This window comes from Manihot esculenta, chromosome 9 (assembly GCF_001659605.2).
Source record: "Manihot esculenta cultivar AM560-2 chromosome 9, M.esculenta_v8, whole genome shotgun sequence".
Taxonomy (NCBI): Eukaryota; Viridiplantae; Streptophyta; class Magnoliopsida; order Malpighiales; family Euphorbiaceae; genus Manihot; species Manihot esculenta.
In genome coordinates this window covers 20654988-20671383 of record NC_035169.2, presented here as the reverse complement: position 1 = coordinate 20671383, position 16396 = coordinate 20654988, and the positions used below count along the sequence as shown (strand labels likewise).

The window sequence follows — 16396 nt, the reverse complement described above, 5'->3', positions numbered from 1 at the left end:
TTTATCTTGCACGTTCTTACATTTTTCTCCTACTTCCCTTGTATGTTCTCACTCGTCTCTCCTACTTCCCTTGCACGTTTTACTCATTTCTTGCAAAATGGAAGGATCACTCAGCCATAGCATCAACAATAGATCTTCTTATCAATCTCGCCACAACAACAACAGCCTGGTTAGACATGTTCTTCAAGGTATTTTTGGACGTAGCCAAAGCCAGAGTGTAAATGAAGTTGACAATGAAGATTAGTTAAGTTATGGTCAATATGAAGATGGAGATAAAGCATATAATATAGAAGATTCTAATGAAAATGAACATGAAGAGTTATATAAGGTAGGTGAAGTTGTTAATGACAATAACAACTGTGATGAAATTGAGCTAGCAGGAATTGATGATGCTCCAAGTGTTGGCATGTATTATGCTAGTATTGATATTTTATTTAATGCCTATCTTGCTTATGCTAAGGAGAAAGGATTTAGTGTGGCTAAAAATTATGCTTCCAAGGGTAATGGCAATGTGCGTAAATATCAAACAATCAGTTGTGATAGGGGAAGAAAGCCTGATGGTGATTCATCATCAAAGAGAATAAATTGCACTGCACGCCTAAGTGCAATTTTAAGAAGTAATGGTTTTTGGCAAGTGACAAAATTACAGACAGAGCATAACCATGAACTAGATCCTCATATGTCCAGGTTCATGCATGCACATAAAAGTGTATCTTCAATCATAAAACGAAGGCTTAAAGCACATGACATTGCTGGAATTAGGCCAAGCAAAAGTGTGAGACTCCTTGAAGTGCAAACTAGGTATCCCGAGAAGCTAAGTTGTCTCCCAAGGGATTGTCGCAATTTTGTTGATAGAACAAGAAGATTGAAGCTTGGCAATGGAGATGTTGATTACATAAACAAGATGTTTCTAAGAATGCAAAGAGAGAATGCAAATTTTTTTCACTTGATTGATACAGATGAGGATCATAAGCTCACTAATGTGTTTTGGGAGCATCCGTGGAGCATTGTTGCATATGAAGAGCTTAATGATGTAGTAAGTGTTAATACAACATACCTCGTCAATCGGTATAGAATGCCATTTGCAAGCATCATTGGAGTTAATCATCATGGACAGTCTATTTTATTAGGTAGTACACTTATTTCTCATAAGGATGCTAAGTCATTTAAATGGGTTTTTAGTATGTGGCTTGCAGCAGTGGGTGGTCGTGCCCGAATGTAATAATGACAGATCAATGCGAGAGCATGAGAAGCGCAATAAGGGAAGTAATGCCTAATATAGTTCATAGGTTTTGTATATGGCACATTCTGTGTAAGAATCCAGAGAAGCTGAGAGGGGTCCGAGATTATGACAAGGCAAAAGAGGAGTTTATTGCACTCATATATGAAAATCTGAGTCCAACAATGTTTGAGAGAAATTAGAATGCATTTCTTGTGAAGTACAACTTGGAGGATAATGAATGGTTATTGAAATTATACAATGAAAGACAATTTTGGGTTCTAGTTTATGTCAATCACATATTTTGGGCTGGAATGTTATCAACTCAAATGAGTGAGGGTATGCATGCCTATTTTGATGGCTATGTTTACATGAGCACTTTGAAGCAATTTGTTGAATAATATGAAATTGAATTGCGATATAAGGTTGAAAAAGAGTTTTTTGCTTATTTCAGATCTAAGAATATAGTTGTGAATTGCATTTCAGAATTTCAATGGGAGCGACAGTTTCAGGAGGCATACACTACTGCTATGTTTAGACAGGTTCAAACTGAGATAAAGCGAATTTAGTACTACAATGTTTATCAGGCTGTTGAATGTGAAGATGTCAATGAAGTTGATGAAGAATTTATGGAGGAAGGCTTTGAACATAATAAAATTTTGGAGAGGAGTTTGATGAACAATTGGTATGTGAAAGAACATGTTTATATTGTTCTTTACAAGGAAGAAGGTTCTGTATTTAAATGCAATTGCAGAAAATTTGAATCGAAAGGCATATTGTGTACTCATATATTGAAGGTAATTACCCTAAAAAATATGATGCAAATTCATGAGAGATATGTGTTGAGGAGATGGAGGAAATATGTATATTGTAGGCACAACAAGATATTTTTTAATGCAAGATACCCTCATATGACAGAGGAGTATAAAAAATTTAAGAAAATAAACAAGATTTTCAATGAAGCTGCAGATGTTGCCATGCAAAATATATCAAGACTTCAATACATGAAGGAATGTCTAGACGATTTGAAATTAAAACTTATAAATTGAAATGGTGAATCACAAGATATCAATGACAATTTAAATGATGTTGATTTGAATGGTGGGAATGGAGATTTACACACTGAAGCAGCCATTATTCGCAATCCTATAGTTGCAAGCAATCGAGGACGTCCATGGAGTAATCGTTTTAGGAGTGCATTAGAGCTCGTTCAAATCCTAACCAGGGTGTTGGTAGGCATGGCAGAGGGCGTGGCAGAGGTCATTCTAATGGTCAAGGAAGAGCTTTAGATAACGATCTAACTCAAGAATCACACTATCAAGTATGTCTCATTTACTGTAATATTTACTTTAATTTAATTCAAGCACCTTATATGGGGTTAATTTTCTATCTTTCCATTTATTCTTTGCAGGCATCAAATCTACAACCTTCAAATTTTTCTTTGAACTTGGAGAGTGGTTTTTTGGTGGAGTATTTTGATCAAGCTGGTGAAAATTAAAACAGCCTTTAATGGAAAAATAACTTAGGTTTGTTCACAAGAAGTTTAAAATTGTAACAGATTATGAATGAAAGTGATTTTAGTTGATATACATGGATTCTTAATGATATGCATGCATGCATACTTACTGTTGGAATTTTATTTTGAAATGTGATTATATAAAGAGCTTATAAAAAATCAATGATCATTTTTTTTTTTGTTTAAAACTACATAAGGTGTTACTTATTGTTTGTATGGTTTATTGTAAATCTAGTATGAATATCACATATGAGTTGTTTAAAACTATCTAAGTATGTTGTAACTATTGTAAGATGATATTGCTACTTGACATTTTGAGTTCACTTTTGAGTTGTTTGTTTAGACAATATTGCTAAGTATAATTTTCAATCATAAGAAATAAACAAGTCATTAAATTTCATGTAAAATAAACTGCAAACTTAAAATTTTTAATATTCAATATAAATATAGCCTTGACAAAAGTAAACAAGCAAAATTAAGTAGCTCAATAGTATTCATTAATTTATCAATACAATATTAGAAAACTCTAATATAAATTTTTACTCCACGACGCTTTATTGACACAAAGAATGTGGTTGGATCAATTGCAGATCTTCTAAAGGTGCACACATCACCTTTCTTCAACTCATAGAATTGCACGAATGAGATCCACTGCTTTTCAAATCTCGTAATCTACTTAGGACGTCTCATTGATCTTGTAAAAACACTCCTACACATATATTTTACTCTGAACGGAATCGATCTCTCAGTACGCTTAAAGGTGATTGTGCAGCTTCTTGTGCCAATCATACTCAGCGCCTCTTACACGGGGATATACTGCGATTCAAAAAGTTGAAAACTCATCAAATTATATAACTTATGCATAAATTAAATATAATTAATAATTCAATAAAAAAATACCACTTTATATTTCCAATCATAAGTGTAACAGCCCGCTTACCGGACCATCACCGGCACTAGGATCCAGATCGGCTTAAGGCCGCCGGGACCCGTAGTAAGCCTACTGTCAACTCTGTGTACCTGATAAATCCCATACATGATCAAGCTTAAGCTTAAAACTGTTACTTACTCTTCTCTATTTTTTTTTTTTTTTGTTTTGTTCTTTGCTTGACTTTCTGTAACACTGAAACTTTTCTCATCAACTAGGCCTGGACTATGCATGCTCTGTCTGTATGCACTCGAAGAGTGATACCTGCTATGGTACCATACAGTAACTACAGAGATAGAAATACTACCATGCACCAAGCCTAGCTCTCATAACAACATTATCTCAAACATATATAATAAAAGGATCATGTATAAAGGAATAACAAGCACTAGGGCCAAGCACAATTCTATAACTCAGTACATAACTTACTATTACATCATTTCTCTACATTACATAAACTCTGTACTGTACATCATTATCATGTCCACTACTCTCTACTATTACATATGCCTTTTACCCTTGCTATCTCTTTCTCTTTCTCTTCTCTGAGGCCCTGAAAAATGGGGTTAGGGAGAGGGATGAGCTGCTAAAGCCCAGTGAGCGGAATCGATAAAAACATCACATTTAAAACATGCTATCATATGATGAATCACTGCACAAACATTTCACATCTCGGATTGGACATGATCCCAAAACTCCCTCTGTCAGTGCCCGGCCCCCAAAGGAGCTCACACAGGTCTTTCACTAACTACTCATGGTGCCCGACCCTATAAGGGCTCACACAGGACTCATCCAAGGTAAATGCCCGGCCCCAAAGGAGCTCACACAGGTCATACAAGAATGACAGACGTATGGGCTATTGAGATCGCCTCGGTCCAATCCACATATACAAGTAATAATGCAATGCATCAACTTGGTGTATACTAATGCAAAACATCCTACATAAACATGGCATTAATGATGCATGAATCATGCTAAAACAGTTCTTAACTTTTAAAATAAAGTTCTGTTCCACTCACCTCTGTCAACTGCTGAGCAGTCTCTGTAACTCTAACTCTGTGGGCCTCCTTGGTCTCTCGGGTCCGTACCTACACAGGTGGACTCAAATGAGGACCAAACTTACTTAAACATAACTCCTACTATCTCCCCAAAACCCCTCTAAAACATCATAGGCATGCATGGAAAAATGGGCAAAAGAAGGCTGGACTGGGCACTTTCGGCGGCTGGTTCGGCGGCCGAAACCTCCCTCCAGAGACGAAACTCATGCATGTTCGGCGGCACCTTCGGCGGCCGAAAGTCTCATCCAGAGACGAAACTCATGCACTTTCGGCGGCCGAACTCCCTCTTTCGGCGGCCGAAAGCCCCTTTCTCACCCAAAAGCCTAGCTTTCGGGGGCAAGGTTTGGCAGCCGAAACTGCCTCCACAAGGGGTTCGGCGGCCGAACCTTGCTTCGGCGGCCGAACCTGGATTCTCCAGAAAGGCAGAATCCGAGCACAACTCATGCTCTCAGCCTCCAAACTCCTAGCAAACACCCATAACATGCATACCAACACTTCTCAACTAACATATAACATAACTCATGCATATAGAGGCCTAAAAACTAGTTCAAGCCCCAAAAACAACAACAAAACGCATATGAGCAACATATGCTCAAACTCATGCTTATACCCCAAAACATGCCATAAACCTCTCCAAAACTTCTAAAACTTGCTTTAAACATAAGGGGAGGTGAGGATCCATGCTTACCTCTTGCAGAACTAGAGGATTGATGATCCAAGCTTGGAGATAGGAGAAAACTCAATCAAACTCTCCAAGTGCTCAACTTTGCTTCCTTTTGCTCAAATCTCTAAAACAAAGCTCAAATCAAGTTAAAACATGCAAGATTTGAGGAAAACATGAGAAATCACACCAAGGAGAGCTTGAACCTACCTTTGACCCAAAAACAGAGTGTTTAACACTCAAGTCTCGGGCAAAAGGGGCTTTTGTAGTGGCCAACCGACTCTTCCTTCGGCGGCCTAACGTGCATGCGAAACCATGCAACTTTCGGCGGCCGAACTTCACCTTCGGCGGCCGAACCTGGCTTTTGTCCCCTTGGCCTTTTCCTTTCAAAACTCAATTTTCTTAACTCAAAACATGCAAACATGATAAAAACACTTAAAAAAAAACATCTTAAAAACCTTTCTTATACCCTTAGGGCAAGCTCCGACATCCACGAATCCCGACTTCCAACGGAAAATCCGCCGGAACGTAGGAATTCCGATACCGGGGACTAGCCGGGTATTACATTCTTCCCCCCTTAAGAACATTCGTCCCCGAATGTTCCTCTCTAACTCAAAACAGAGCAAAAACATAACATAAAGCACATAAAGAACAAAAGAAGCTAACACTAACCTCAAAAGAGGTGGGGGTATTGTTGGAGCATAGACTCCCGTGTCTCCCAGGTGCACTCTTCTATGTTATGGTGGTTCCAGAGGACTTTTACCATCGGGATCTCCTTGTTCCTTAGCTTTCTGATCTGGGTGTCAATGATCCGCACTGGTTGTTCCACATACGTGAGATCACCTAGGATCTCCACATCTGGTTCGCTGAGAACCTTACTCGGATCTGACACAAACTTCCTTAGCATCGAAACATGGAAGACTGGATGGATTCTTTCCATAGACATAGGCAAATCAAGCTTATACGACACATTTCCGACCTTCTGCAAAATCTCAAAAGGTCCAATGTACCGCGGAGCCAGCTTACCTTTCCTCCCAAAACGAACCACCCCTTTCATTGGAGACACCTTCAACAAGACCAGATCCCCCTCCTCAAACTCTATGTGCTTTCTGCGAACGTCTGCATAGCTCTTCTGCCGACTAACAGCAGTCTTGAGCCTCTCTCTGATGATGGGCACCACCCTGTTCGTGATCTCTACTAACTCAGGCCCTGCTAGGGACCTTTCTCCAACCTCTTCCCAACAAACTGGTGACCTGCACTTCCTCCCATACAGAGCTTCATATGGGGCCATCCCTATGCTAGCATGATGACTATTGTTGTAGGCAAACTCCACTAAGGGTAGATGCTGCCTCCAAGAGCCGCCAAAATCTAGCACACACATTCGAAGCATATCTTCTATGGTCTGGATGGTCCTCTCTGACTGTCCGTCAGTCTATGGATGGAAAGCAGTGCTGAAGTCTAATCTTGTGCCCATAGCCTCTTGCAGACTTCGCCAAAACCTGGAGGTAAACTGGGGTCCTCTGTCAGACACTATAGAAACAGGAGCCCCATGTAACCTCACAACTTCCTCAACATATAAATACTGGACTATGTCGACAGACTGTCTCTGCCAACGATGGATCACACTTAGGGCCACTGACCCATAGGGGACACTCTAACCCAGACGTCATCAAACCCACTCTCTCTATGGCTCTGGGAGCAACAAAGGAATGCGAAGCACCAGGGTCTAACAAAACATACACCTCAGAACACCCAATGAGGAGATTACCTGACACCACGGTGTTAGAAGTGTTTGCCTCCTGCTGTGTCATCGTGAAAATCCGCGCCGGAGCTGACGGACCTCCACCTCTGGGACCTGCAGATGAAGAGGCTGACCCTCTCCCTCTGCCTCTGCCCTGCGTCATAACTGAAACTGGTGGCTGTGGCATGCTAGCTGGAGCTGTCTGCTGGGATGGTGCCGTGAAAGATGCCTGAGGGCACTCACGAGCCATGTGTCCCTCCTGACCACACCTGTAACATCCTGTAATCCCAAAGCGACAAACTCCTCTGTGCGCTTTCCCGCACCTACTACACACTGGAACCTCTGAACCTGAACTCATGCCACTGCCTAATCCCAGACCTGCTTTAATCTTATTCCAGAACTTATTCTTCTTCGACTTCTGCGTGGAACCACTCCACTTCTTACCACTGGAAGTTGCTGCACCCTGTGAAGAGGGATCTGACTTACCCCTACCTGGGGTCTTAGAACCAGAAGACTGTGCCGGCTGCTGTTTCACTGTACCCTGTATAATGGCACTAGCCTCCATTCTTCGTGCTAAATCCACCACGGTGTGGAAACTCTCCCTCTCGGCTGCATGGATCAAAGAGGAATACCTGGAATGCAGTTTCATAGCATACCTCCTGGCCTTTTTCTGTTCCGTATCATAGGCCTGTCCTGCATACCGCAGCAACTCCAAAAACCTGTCAGTAAACTCATCAATACTCATATCCTCTGTCTGCTTGAGCTGCTCAAACTCTATCATCTTTAGCTCTTTCGAACTATCTGGGAATGCCCATCCGGCAAACTCATTAGCAAACTCCTCCCAAGACATGTCATCCAACCTAGGGTCCACATAGACGCCAAACCATTCCTTCGCCTTCTTACATTTTAAAGTGAACCCTGCCATCTGAATGGCTCTGGTATCATCTGCCCCTAGCTCATCTGCTATCATCTTGACTGCTTTAATGTACTCAAACGGATCATCTCCTGATTGATATTTAGGAGCATCTAACTTTAGGTAATCAGTCATCTTTACCTTGCTCCTCACAGATGGGCCAGGTTGAGGTGTTTGGATAACTGGGGCTTCTGGTTGTACCACTGGTGGTGGTGGGGGAGGTGCAGAACTTTCTGGTGTAGAGTATGCTGGACTGGGATAAAAAGATGAGGGTGGATATGGTGGATATGGGGGGTAATACGGTGGATAAGGCATATATGTGGGATATGGGTGAAAACTAGGATAATCCGATGTACCTCCCATCGAATATCCTGGGCCCTGTGGGTAGGGCTGATAGTGGGGTGGATAACCATACCCCGAGGCCTGACCGCCTCCCTGTGATGATCCCACATCCTCCTCCATAGTGCCAACACCTAACCCTCCATCCCTTCTTGGATCCACATCCATCTCTTCCCTTGTATCACTAGATCTTCTTCTCTGTTCTGTCTCCCTCCTGCTTTCATCAAAAGACCTTCTAGGGTCCCTCGATGATCTTTCTCTGCCTGCCCTTTGGGACATAGCTCTTGGCAAAGCAGGGGGATGCCCTTCCATACCCTCATTCTCGGGCGGAGCTCCAGTCAATCTAGCGGATCGACGGGTTCCTCTCATCTTAGCTTCTGAAAACATAACATAAACTTTAGCATCATAGGATCCATGTAACAACATGACCCCGCAACTCATAACATATCATAGCATATCAGTAAAGGCACATGCATAAAATCATGGCACAACACATCAAGACAGGACTCAACATCCTATCCTAGTGGACATGATCTTCCTATTGTGCTTGCCCTCTAAAACAACCTCTTTCCGATGTGAGATATCTCTAATCCCTGAGCCTCTTAGCTCAGCACACCGTACTCTAGAGGCCCTATGCTCTGATACCAATCTGTAACAGCCCGCTTACCGGACCATCACCGGCACTAGGATCCAGATCGGCTTAAGGCCGCCGGGACCCGTAGTAAGCCTACTGTCAACTCTGTGTACCTGATAAATCCCATACATGATCAAGCTTAAGCTTAAAACTGTTACTTACTCTTCTCTATTTTTTTTTTTGTTTTGTTCTTTGCTTGACTTTCTGTAACACTGAAACTTTTCTCATCAACTAGGCCTGGACTATGCATGCTCTGTCTGTATGCACTCGAAGAGTGATACCTGCTATGGTACCATACAGTAACTACAGAGATAGAAATACTACCATGCACCAAGCCTAGCTCTCATAACAACATTATCTCAAACATATATAATAAAAGGATCATGTATAAAGGAATAACAAGCACTAGGGCCAAGCACAATTCTATAACTCAGTACATAACTTACTATTACATCATTTCTCTACATTACATAAACTCTGTACTGTACATCATTATCATGTCCACTACTCTCTACTATTACATATGCCTTTTACCCTTGCTATCTCTTTCTCTTTCTCTTCTCTGAGGCCCTGAAAAATGGGGTTAGGGAGAGGGATGAGCTGCTAAAGCCCAGTGAGCGGAATCGATAAAAACATCACATTTAAAACATGCTATCATATGATGAATCACTGCACAAACATTTCACATCTCGGATTGGACATGATCCCAAAACTCCCTCTGTCAGTGCCCGGCCCCCAAAGGAGCTCACACAGGTCTTTCACTAACTACTCATGGTGCCCGACCCTATAAGGGCTCACACAGGACTCATCCAAGGTAAATGCCCGGCCCCAAAGGAGCTCACACAGGTCATACAAGAATGACAGACGTATGGGCTATTGAGATCGCCTCGGTCCAATCCACATATACAAGTAATAATGCAATGCATCAACTTGGTGTATACTAATGCAAAACATCCTACATAAACATGGCATTAATGATGCATGAATCATGCTAAAACAGTTCTTAACTTTTAAAATAAAGTTCTGTTCCACTCACCTCTGTCAACTGCTGAGCAGTCTCTGTAACTCTAACTCTGTGGGCCTCCTTGGTCTCTCGGGTCCGTACCTACACAGGTGGACTCAAATGAGGACCAAACTTACTTAAACATAACTCCTACTATCTCCCCAAAACCCCTCTAAAACATCATAGGCATGCATGGAAAAATGGGCAAAAGAAGGCTGGACTGGGCACTTTCGGCGGCTGGTTCGGCGGCCGAAACCTCCCTCCAGAGACGAAACTCATGCATGTTCGGCGGCACCTTCGGCGGCCGAAAGTCTCATCCAGAGACGAAACTCATGCACTTTCGGCGGCCGAACTCCCTCTTTCGGCGGCCGAAAGCCCCTTTCTCACCCAAAAGCCTAGCTTTCGGGGGCAAGGTTTGGCAGCCGAAACTGCCTCCACAAGGGGTTCGGCGGCCGAACCTTGCTTCGGCGGCCGAACCTGGATTCTCCAGAAAGGCAGAATCCGAGCACAACTCATGCTCTCAGCCTCCAAACTCCTAGCAAACACCCATAACATGCATACCAACACTTCTCAACTAACATATAACATAACTCATGCATATAGAGGCCTAAAAACTAGTTCAAGCCCCAAAAACAACAACAAAACGCATATGAGCAACATATGCTCAAACTCATGCTTATACCCCAAAACATGCCATAAACCTCTCCAAAACTTCTAAAACTTGCTTTAAACATAAGGGGAGGTGAGGATCCATGCTTACCTCTTGCAGAACTAGAGGATTGATGATCCAAGCTTGGAGATAGGAGAAAACTCAATCAAACTCTCCAAGTGCTCAACTTTGCTTCCTTTTGCTCAAATCTCTAAAACAAAGCTCAAATCAAGTTAAAACATGCAAGATTTGAGGAAAACATGAGAAATCACACCAAGGAGAGCTTGAACCTACCTTTGACCCAAAAACAGAGTGTTTAACACTCAAGTCTCGGGCAAAAGGGGCTTTTGTAGTGGCCAACCGACTCTTCCTTCGGCGGCCTAACGTGCATGCGAAACCATGCAACTTTCGGCGGCCGAACTTCACCTTCGGCGGCCGAACCTGGCTTTTGTCCCCTTGGCCTTTTCCTTTCAAAACTCAATTTTCTTAACTCAAAACATGCAAACATGATAAAAACACTTAAAAAAAAACATCTTAAAAACCTTTCTTATACCCTTAGGGCAAGCTCCGACATCCACGAATCCCGACTTCCAACGGAAAATCCGCCGGAACGTAGGAATTCCGATACCGGGGACTAGCCGGGTATTACAATAAGTCTTGCAAACAAATGTGAAAGTCCACGATGTAGAGGGTATAGTTACACGTTTCGCTAAGTGAAAAAAAAATATAAAAATAAATTATTATAAGTTGAACATTTGTATGAATAAGACTAAAATAAATAAATATATATATATACATATGCTTACCAGATAGCAGAGGATAATTGATCTTCTGCCCTTCACAATTGAAAATTTTAACAGCAAATTCTTTCGGGCTTAACAATGTAAATTCAATTATATAATTTAAACCCAATTAAAATGGACAATAAATTCCCATACTCCATCAAGGATGGATACACTATCCTTTCCTTTTGACACAAATACCTCACATATTTCTTCATTTTTCATATTTAAATTAAATATTTTTTCATGCTGTACAGAACTCCAGAATAGCATATTTAATGGTATTTTCTATCAAAATACAAAATTATACATGTTATCTCATATGAACAACAATTTAATTTATATGTAATATATAAATAATATAATATATAAAAAAGACACTTATTTCTTACAATTGCTTGCAGCTCATATACATCTTTTGATACCTCAACCTTAAAGATATCACCCATTTACTGTGATATGTCAATATTAATAATGAGAAATGTATTGCAACATAAACTGCTACATGATATGGCAAAAGCATGAGTATAGTTATTCTTTTATATCATGAAATAATATCTGAAAAAAAAGAACAATAGCATGCACCTGATATATTACAATGAATAGAAAGAAGAACTCGTTCTTCTCATAGTTTTGTATTTTAGAATATTTTGCATAGTAGTGAAATAAATAAGCATAATATTCAGAGATAAGGATTGAAAAGTTTGCTTGATTTCATAATAGACAATATCTTGAATAGTAGAAATGAATATTTCGTACTTGATATCCTTTAATAAGAAAAATCGCAAGTGAATAATATGTGATATTTTTGAACTACAAAAGGAGTACTGTTGATAAAATGGGTACTATAGAAATAAATAAGAAAGGTTGCTTGATGACTATATCGATCCATATTCTTACGGCTTTGTCAGAAAAATTGAATGGACATTTGCACGTGGACGACCATTCGCATTCTATCATTATTGATACATACAAAACGGTACGTGTAAGCGAGTGCTATTATAATGTTATTTATTATTTTATTATAAAATGATATCATAAAGGTTGAAATGATACTAATTTGTAATATATAAAATTTATTAATAATTCAATAATATGTATTATAGTAAGGTTTAATGTTTAATTCAATGATTTTAACTATACTATATATATAAGATTTTACATTTAAATCACATGTCAATTTTGACTTTACAATATGAGGTTTTAAATTTAAGTCACATATCTCAATTATACATGACTAAGTTTATATTATAATCATAAGGTCAATTTTGACTATACTGTATGAGATTTTAAATTTAAATCACATATCTCAATGACGCATTACTAAGTTTATATTATAATCATATGGTCGATTTTAACTATACTATATGAGATTTTAAACTTAAGTCACATATCTCAATTATGTATGACTAAATTTATATTATAATTATAGTGTCGATTTTGACTATACTATATGAGATTTTAAATTTAAGTCACATATCTCAATTACGCATGACTAAGTTTATATTATAATTATAATGTCGATTTTGACTATACTATATGAGATTTTAAATTTAAGTCACATATTTCAATTACGCATGACTAAGTTTATATTATAATCATAGGGTCGATTTTGACTTTACTATATGAGATTTTAAATTTAAGTCACATATCTCAATTACACATGACTAAGTTTATATTATAATCATAGGGTCAATTTTGACTTTACTGTATGAGATTTTAAATTTAAGTCACATATCTCAATTACGCATGACTAAGTTTATATTATAATTATAATGTCGATTTTGACTTTACTGTATGAAATTTTAAATTTAAGTCACATATCTCAATTACGCATGACTAAGTTTATATTATAAGTATAATATCGATTTTAACTTTACTGTATGAGATTTTAAATTTAAGTCTCATATCTCAATTACGCATGACTAAATTTATATTATAATTATAGTGTCGATTTTGACTGTACTCTAAGAGATTTTAAATTTAAGTCACATGTCAAAATTTAAATTTAAGTCTCATATAGTATATGAGATCTTATATTTAAATCACATATCTCAATTTTATATTATAAGTTTATATTATAATTATAGTGTTAATTAATTAATAAATTGTAGATGATAATTTAATAAATTATTTAATTGTAATGTTCAAATTAAATTTATATTTGATCATCATACCAAATTAAATATTAATTTAAATCACAAAAAATATCATTTATAAAATTTAATATAATTTGAAATATTTTTAACTAATTTAAGTTGCATTACGGCGTCGTTTTTTATATTGCCAAAAAAAATTAAGTTCCAAATTTGCAACCTTTTCGTGTTGTGGTTTCATGTGTTTTTAAACTCATTGTTTCACATGCCAATCAGATGTAGAAGGGCTTTTTATTTTCAAAATTTTAATTGATTACGGTGCTTTTATCGATGAGATTACACACCACTCGAAACGCACTAAGCACTTTTGACACTCGTTTCATTTTTCTCTTTCATCAAACCTGAAAGAGAACCCTTTTTTTGCAAAGGAATAGTTGATTGAAAATTATCTCTCTCTCTCCAACTATCCACAGTTGAAGATCACAATGAGCTGCAGACAATATAATTTTTACTATAGGGTGATTCCAAGAAAAATAGAATTGGTTCGTTATATCTTAACCCCTTAATGTATTCTACTCTCAAAATTCATAGAGTCAATTTCCTATTTCATATTCATCTGAATTTTGAGTCATTTTTTTAAAATAAAGATTATGAAGGAAATATTTATTGTTTGAGTTCAATTTTTTATTTCCTATGAAAAATATAATAAATACCTTTGAAATCTTCTATTTATAAGTTTCTATTGTATTTATAGACTATCCCTAGATGCATAATTGAAGTCTTAGGCAGACCACCTGCAAAGTATATCACACTATGTGTTCAAGGTAACCAACAACATTCATGAAGGGTAAGAGTAAGTGTAATACCCGGCTAGACTCCGGTATCGGAATTCCTACCGTCCGGTGGAATCTCGGATGTCGGAGATCTCTAGAAGGGTAGAATCATGTTTTATAAAATGTTTTCATGTTTTTAATAATTTTAAGTATGTTTTTAAATGAGTTTTTGCATGAAAAGTCTTTGGAGGAAGACCCAGGTTCGGCCGCCGAAAGTCAAGTTCGGCCGCCGAACATGCATGCGTTTTGGAGGCACGTTAGGCCCCCGAAAGCATGAGTGAGGGAAGTTCAGGTTCGGCCGCCGAACCTCAAGTTCGGCCGCCGAACATGGCATGCATGCGGAGGCAAGTTCGGCCCCCGAACGTGGTCTGGCCAGCCACTATAAAAGGGGCACTTAGCCGAAATGGGCGAGCTTTCTCCCATTTTCGGCCACAGCTAGTTTCCGACCTCCCTCTTCCAAATCTAGTGTTCTTCCTTCAAATCCCCACCATTTTTCTTGAGTTTTAAGCTTGCATTGAAGGTTTTGAACTTTTGAAACGAGTTTTGGAGCTTTGGGAACTCAGGAGCTCATTTTCTTGGATCTCCAAGTTTAGGTCGTCTCTCTCTCGATCTTCAAGAGGTAAGAGCCGATCTTAAGCTCAATGCATGTTTTAAGTAAGTTTTAAGTGATTTTATGGGGTAGAATGGCATGTATAGGGTTGTATGAGTTTTTAAGCGAATGTTAGGTTTTATGTGATTTTTGAACAATGTGGCATGTTTGAGTATGCTTGAAGTGTTGTAGTTGGGGTATTTGTTTGTTTGAGGCCCCTAGGAGCTTGTATGCATGTTTTGGTTGAGTTTATGCATGATTTGAGAGTTGGGAGGCGAAAATGCACAAAGGAGCCAAGTTTCTGCCCTTTGGCAGAAACCAGGTTCGGCAGCCGAAGGCACTTTCGGCCGCCGAACATGGCTGGGGAGGCAGGCCTTTCGGCTGCCGAAGTTGCCCCCGAAAGGAGACTTTTGTCTCTGTCTGGGACTTTCGGCCGCCGAAGGTGCCGCCGAACATGCATGAGTTTCGCCTCTGTCTGGGACTTTCGGCCGCCGAAGGTGCCGCCGAAAGTGCCCTGTTCAGCCATTTCTTGGATGTTTTCATGTGATGATTTCATGATGTTTTAGGGGGTTTTTGGGGAGTATATTAGAGTTATGTTTATGTATGTTTGGTCCCTCATTGGAGTCCACCTGTGTAGGTTCGGACCCGAGGAACCGAGGACCCCAGCAGTGAGCCAGCTGCTACAGAGTTTGTCAGAGTTAGCCAGAGGTGAGTGGAATAAACCTTAAGTTTTAAAATGAATGAAATATGAAATTTGAGCATGATCCATGCATCATGAATGCCATGAGATATAGTAGGTTGTTTGCATTAGTATTCACGAATATGTTGCATTGCATTTATGATGTTGATGTGGATTGGTCATTGGATGATCCTTAGTCCTCATATGATATGATGATGCTACGGCATGAGATATGGTATGGAAGTCCAGGTTGTACCCATTCTACGTCCCTGGCACAGTTGGACTGTATGATATGTTATGTTAAGGGAAAGACCGGTTGTACCCATTCTACGTCCCGGCACAGTTGGACTATGTAGAGGACTATTGGTGACAATACCATCCGAGATGTGATTTGTTGTGATGTGTTGCATTACATAATGGCATGAAATTTTAATATATGTTTTTCTCTATTCTGCTCACTGGGCTTTGTAGCTCACCCCTCTCCCCTAACCCCAGATGTGCAGGTACAGGGTAGACCAGGAGGTTAGCCAGAGATATGAAGTATGTTCATGTAATAGTTAGATTGTGGACATGACAATTGTACTATGATGTAATGTAAAAGATTGCAGTATGTTGTAATGAGGTATATTGAGGTTATAGATGTGCTTGACCCTATGAGTATTGTTATCCCTTGTTGATACATGATCTTGATGTCTATTGATGTTTATGTTTAAGCCAACTCATCTCATGTTGTATCGCCCGTTGGGGCATTGAGGA

General features: G+C 39.2%; 1 protein-coding gene across 1 annotated transcript; it reads left to right on the top strand.

The window, feature by feature from the left end:
• The first annotated feature begins 97 nt into the window (after positions 1 to 97).
• On the top strand, positions 98 to 2508 carry LOC110623238 (protein FAR1-RELATED SEQUENCE 5-like). Its single transcript, XM_021768165.1, has 5 exons — positions 98 to 188; positions 267 to 1218; positions 1674 to 1761; positions 1807 to 1948; positions 2285 to 2508. The coding sequence occupies exons 1-5, from the start codon at positions 98 to 100 to the stop codon at positions 2506 to 2508; spliced, it is 1497 nt and encodes a 498-aa protein (XP_021623857.1).
• The last annotated feature ends 13888 nt before the right edge of the window (positions 2509 to 16396 follow it).